Genomic DNA, 6,081 nt, shown 5'->3' on the forward strand with positions numbered 1-6,081 from the left:
GAGATGTTGTTTCATCCACCAAACTCATCTCACTGCTGATGACTGAGCTGTTCTTCGCTGGACATCTGGATTTATCTGGACAAACATCCAGTGTGATCTTTCCGTGCAGCCTTTATGCCTTTAGTCATATTTCGCCTCCGGTAACAACATCTTATCTGAACTCCGCCGAGAAATAGTTCTCAAGTTGCTGCACCTTCAGTGAATCAGCCATCGAGGCCTCTAATTGCTAATTCTGTCAGTTTAATTAAAGTTCAGAACTACAGCAGCCTCTTTAAACCGTCCAAGCATATCTCTGGGTGAAGTCCCTCATGGAGGCAAAAATAGCTGTAGGCTGATTGGAGTTTTCCTCTGCCTCACATTTATCTCACTGGGTTTATTCTCAGCATTTTTAAAACCAGGGTCAGAAATCTAAAAAACGCATTTTTCTGCAGGAGCGTCTGTGCGACACAAAAGCCTTACAAGACAGAATCTGCTTTTTGACGGCGACGTCCCAAACACCATGACTGATTGTTGCGTGTTTAATTCCACCCTGGAGGTGCGTTTATAACGAACTTGCCACCGGCAAGGTAGACGGCCTCAATCAGCTCTTGAGGTGAAACACGGCTCTCTTTGTGTAATAAATCTTTATTTATTTCCTGCTCCCTTAAAAGTTAGCGCACTGTTGCAGCCTCGGAGGGGTTTTGTTTTGTGCCTCCACGCATCTTAGCATAACTCTTTAAAGTCTGCTCGGCTTTGATTTATTTTTTTTTTTGGGTGAAGAAAGAGAAGTAAACCTACAACCTAAAGCCCCCCTGTGTAAAACACACTCGCTGCTAGACAAGTGGATTCAATCTTGGGCTCGGCAGAACGCTGTTTGTTTTCCAGGTGTACTCATCTTTCCCTCTCGCTCGCTGTCTGCCTGTCTCTAATCTGATAGTATTTCTGATCCTGGGCCAGACAGAAACAACTGTTACCTGCAGACACTTAGAATAACAAGCAGCTCCGGCAGGCCTGCAGGGCCAAACCGCCGCTCCTGGAGCATGAAAACACACTTGGCATGCAGGCGGGCTGTGGTTCTGACTGGAGAACATATTGGTCCCGTACTGTAGGGCTACGAGGCAGCATGCCAGAGGAAGAACCCCGGAGGATTTCATACCTGGGCGGGCACCAAATACAAACAACTGCAGCACAATCTGACTTCAGCACAGAGCTCACGTTGCTGCAGCAAATCCACAAGAAAGCCGTTGTGCCTTTAACAAATGTTCTCCAAAGTGTAATTGTTGGTTCCGTTTAGGCGCATAAACCCTCTGAACTCCGAGCGGCTCCTTGCTGCTGTCACATTTTTAGTCACTGTGGGCTCATTTTTCACTGCAAAGCAAAGTCCGGCACTGTTAAGGAAACAGCTCGAGCAGGAGCAGAAGGAGAGGGAAATAAAATGTGCTTTTATAAGCCCATAAATCATAAAAAAATAAGTTAAAAAAGTTTAATTTCTTTGTTAATTTTCCAACAATGGAAAAACCTGAAATCAACACGTACAACATTGTTCCAAACTGGTACTTCAGGTATTTCCTACGAACATTTTAAACGAGAACTCGCAGAATTTTTGCCACATGACTGCTGATTGCAGCAGAGTCGCTGATGGTTTCTTAGTTGCGGCACGAAGGACAGAATATTTAGTTTTTTACAGAATCTGGCAAATCAAATCAAAGCAAAATTTGTATTTTTGGCAAATTTTTTTTAAATGAGCAATTTTGATTAAATAATAAATTCTTCTGACAGAACCAGAAGTCACACGTGATGCATTCAAGGACTTCTGGAACTTTTTCAAAAAATTATCCTGTTTTTACTGTTTCTGGTTTGGATAAATGGTGTAATTTTGACCATTAAAAAAAAGAAAAAGATAACATGGTTTTCAGACCTTCTGGCAGGTTTTGGAGTTCAGAGGGTTGAAGGACAACAAATCACATCTTCAGTCTGATTTAAATTCCTCGTATTCATCAGTGTTTCAGCCTGCAGATGGTCCTTCATCATGTTTAATTACTCTTAATTAATCTTCCATATGATTACATGGCGTCACTGTAAATGTGCGGTAGGAAATCAAATTGCAATTGTTGTCAGTTTGATGACTTTCATGTTCTTTTAGATGGTGTTTTTCAAAGCAAGTAAAAAAAAATCTAGTTTTTTATGAACAATATGTTTTAAAAAATCCTATCACGATTATTTTTAGATAATGCAATTACAGAGAGTCACAATGTTCATGGTGATGGAGTTTTTTTCCTTCTTTTTGTGTTTTTTACCGTAAAAAAATAAAATAAAAAATGAAGATGTGCTTTCGCTGAAGTCTGACCTGAACAAGCAGCTTCCCTCATGTCAGAAGAATGTGATGAATCAATGCAGCGCTTGTATCCAAAAATAAAATATTCCGCTCTTGTGACTTCAGTAATAATTAATTTAACTGTTGGGTCCTACAAACCTGCACATACAGGTTCACATACATGTATTAAAGATGTTCAGAGCAGCCAGTAGCTCACGTTCTGGAGGAGAGCTGGTGACTGTGGCAGGAATCCAAATGCGTTCTTTTTTGTCTGTGACCTTTTTTTCCAGTGATTGCCCAAACGACTGCAGTATTTGTTCGCTGTATTGAGGCGGGACGCTTGAGGGAGACTAAATGCAGTTTAGGAGTTCTTGACAGGAGTCAAGAGGGAGCCGAATCACAGAAGCACACGGACGAGGACCGATGGGAAATTAACAAATTACACTGAAACCGCACACTTTTGGAAACTTTTAACCAGCTGACGCCCGACAGCCACAACGTTAAAACCAACAACGTTCTGCTGCTGGGAAACCTTCATGTTAATTTGACGTCGGCCCGCCACAAAACGACAATATGGGCAACAACGTGCAAAAAACAACGAAAAAAAAACCCAGAGCTGACCAAATTCCAAATTTCCTAGACCCCAGTTTGACTGAACATCCACCGCATGTGTTGGAGGAATCCCAAACGACCCAACATCCAAAGGTCCTACGTCCACGCCCCAATGGATCAACGCTGTTTTAGCAGCACAAGGTGGATCTACACAATATTAGGCAGGTGCTTTTAATGCTGTTTGTACATCTAAATACTCTTATTTGCCAGCTAAGTAGAATTTATAAATGGAAAATGGGAGTTGTCTGCTTTTAGCGCGCTCATAAGAAGTTTGAATACATTGGGCAGAACCAAAAATGGCGCCTGATCACCTGCATGGAAGTAGCTTAAATAAATAAATAAATAAATAAATAAAGTTTGTTTGCCCTCCAGACTGGTGTGTTAGCGCTGCACTGTGTTTTACAGAGATAAACCGGTTTTTAAGGATGCAGGAGATGTTTTCGTCGCAATACCACAACTGACCACTAGGATGAAAAGTCAGCAGCAGTGCTAACATATCCAGCTCTCTTTTTTGCATCCATGGCTCTCCCATGTTTTCAGCTTGAAGCGTGTCCTTGCACTTTCTCTATTTGTGCCTGAAAAAGTTTTCATGCTCAGCCGAGGAGGGAAAAGTCTGCGGATCAATGAAGCAAAGTGTGACAGCGAAAACATGAATTAAACATCCGGCGGAGCTTTGAAAAATTGCTGCTAAACACTAAACTTGTGGGAAGCAATGCTGAGACTTTAACCTTCCTCATATTTGAAAAAAAAAACAGAAAATTATCAAATTTCCGTCGTCGGTTTTGTTCGTTCGAGGTTCGCCTGCTGCTCTTTTACTCACATTGCGCCCTCTTTGTCTTCGGTTGTTTATCTCAAAGAACCGACTTGTTATAAGCATGTAACAGCTGTGGATGGGAATGTGCGTTAATTCACATTTTCTTCTGCCAGTTTTTCTTCTTTTTTTTGGGAAACTTTGAGTTAAATCGGGACGTAATCTTGGCGGTGGATCTCCCAACACTTGGCAGCGTTCAGAGACCAGAAAGGAAAGCAACGGGAAAAACCGAACTACAAGAGTCGGCCAGCTGGAAGTTCGAACGCGGCTCTGAGTCTTAACTAGTGAGCGTTGGATTCTCCATTTATCAGCCAGTTCATCACATAAATAAATGACTGGGTTTAAGTGGAACAGTTTGCGGCCTCCTCATCGCTTAGTCTCCAGGTTCATCAAACAGGACTCTGCTATGATGTTCCTGTTATTAGAGTCAGGAAGACAGACTCCCCCCCGGATGCAGCACATGCAAGCTCAGACTAACTAGATTTCGGAGGTTACGGAATAAAGACAGATGACGCGAGGCGGCTGTATGCATCTGTTTAACTATGCATGTGTTTGCAAGCCTGTTTGTACAGTGGCTGCGCGTCTCTGTATGAGCTCTGTGTGCGTTTCCAACAGAGAGACTAATTAAAAGGCAGAGAATATGCATGAAACGGCACAGGCAGTTTAGAGATACATTATCAAAAAGACTGTCGGGCCTCTGAACATGCAGTTAGAAATACTCAACCCCTGGCAGCGCAGAGGAAGGAGAAACTGTGGAAAGTCTATGGGCTCGTGGAAGGAAGGGGGGAAAAAAAAATACACAAAGTTTATATCTATTCACACTAGTCCCATTTCTTCAGGGAGGACGGGGGGGAAGTTATATCCAAAACAGCAGCAGCAGAGGAGACAGTAGCAGGAGGCGGTGGAGGCAGGACGCCAGGTGAGCGGCGCCTCCTCGTAGAGACTCCTGGTTGATCTCCTCCTTGCTCGGGGAGGCCGAGGCCGCCGGGTGGCGGTTGGAGCACATGTCGTAAAGGTTTCCGGAGAACTGCATCTTCTTGGATTCCTGGCGGAGCGACTCCCAGACGGCGGCCGCCTCCTCCGGACAGCCGGCCATCGCCACGTTAGCGCAATCGTGGAACTCGTCCCACGACCTGCAGGAGGAGAGCGAGACGGTAGGAAAACCAGGAAACTACATTCAGCCGCTTCAGCGCTGCGTTGACAAACCTCCACATGAAAAAGCAGTGAATTGGCTTTTTTGACATGTTTGGACAGAGCAGATTAACCTGTGAGCAGTTTCTGGCTGTTTTATTTGCTCCCAGAGCCGGCCCTAGGCATAGGCAGTATAGGCAAATGCTAAGGGCGCCGACATCCACGGGGGGGCGCCACAAGCTTACCCGGCTAACTGACATGTATTCGGGCAAGAATTTATTAACAAGCGCCAATGCAGTTTCTCTACCATTAGCAGTAAAGATGGTACGTTAGCGTTTTAGCTGCTAACGTTAGCAGCGAAGACGTTAGCGAAAACGTAACCGTCTTCGCTAATGTCTGAAGACCACGGCAGAGGACCCTCATTGGCGCTTGTGGTTAAATATTTGCCTGAATACATGTCAGTTAGCCAGGGAGTGTCGCAAAGACTTGTTTCTTCAGTTTCATTGAGGTGTGTTGTTTATACTTAAATAAAAGCTTGAATACATGCATACAGTTTGTGTTACTGTATGAAAATTAGGAGTGAAATTCACTGTGATGCTAGGGGGGGCGCTAACTACAATCTTGCCTAGGGCACCACATTGGTCAGGGCCGGCCCTGTTTGCTCCTGTCACATTTTTCCTCACTGTGGCTCGTTTTTCACTGAAGTCCTGCAGCTCTATGGAAACAACACAACCATGACTAGAAGGAGAGACTCAGGAACGTCATGTGTGCAGTATGACAACGTTATAAAGCCATAAATCATGAAAATAGTGAAAACTGACTTGCTTTGGTTATTAATTTTACCAAAAAACATCAAACCTGTACCTCCAGCTGTTACCAACACTGGGAAGAATGACAGCTACCAATATTTCTAGTTGTTTGTTCTGTAAACTCAGGCTGTAGTTCAGCTGAACCGTCTGAGATCACTGATGGTTTCTTAGTTGCACCAACAAGGACAGAAATTGTTTTTTACAGAATCAAAATTATTTATTTTCGGCACACTTTTAAGGTGTAGAGTGGGCAATTTTGATAAAATATCACAAATTTAAGCTCAGATTTGGTAAATGTTTCTGACAGAACTGAAAGTCACTCATGATTTGTTCAAGGACTGTTGGAAAAAATTGAAATGAATGTCCTCTGTGCAGAACGACAAGGTTACATCGCCATGAATCAAATAAAAAGAGGAAAAAACAAG

The 6,081-nt window shown here is 43.4% G+C and overlaps 1 protein-coding gene across 1 annotated transcript in view; it reads right to left on the bottom strand.

Moving 5' to 3' along the window:
- Positions 1 to 4,572: 4,572 nt before the first annotated feature.
- nrn1la (neuritin 1-like a) overlaps positions 4,573 to 6,081 on the bottom strand; it is a gene marked incomplete at its 5' end in the record, with an annotated part of 32,069 nt that continues 30,560 nt past the window's right edge. The window contains one exon of the mRNA XM_008285856.1: positions 4,573 to 4,849. Coding sequence (XP_008284078.1) covers positions 4,573 to 4,849 — 277 coding nt within the window. The remainder of the gene's footprint in view (positions 4,850 to 6,081) is intronic.

The sequence above is a fragment of the Stegastes partitus genome, unplaced genomic scaffold (assembly GCF_000690725.1).
Source record: "Stegastes partitus isolate 25-593 unplaced genomic scaffold, Stegastes_partitus-1.0.2 Scaffold419, whole genome shotgun sequence".
Lineage (NCBI taxonomy): Eukaryota > Metazoa > Chordata > Actinopteri > Pomacentridae > Stegastes > Stegastes partitus.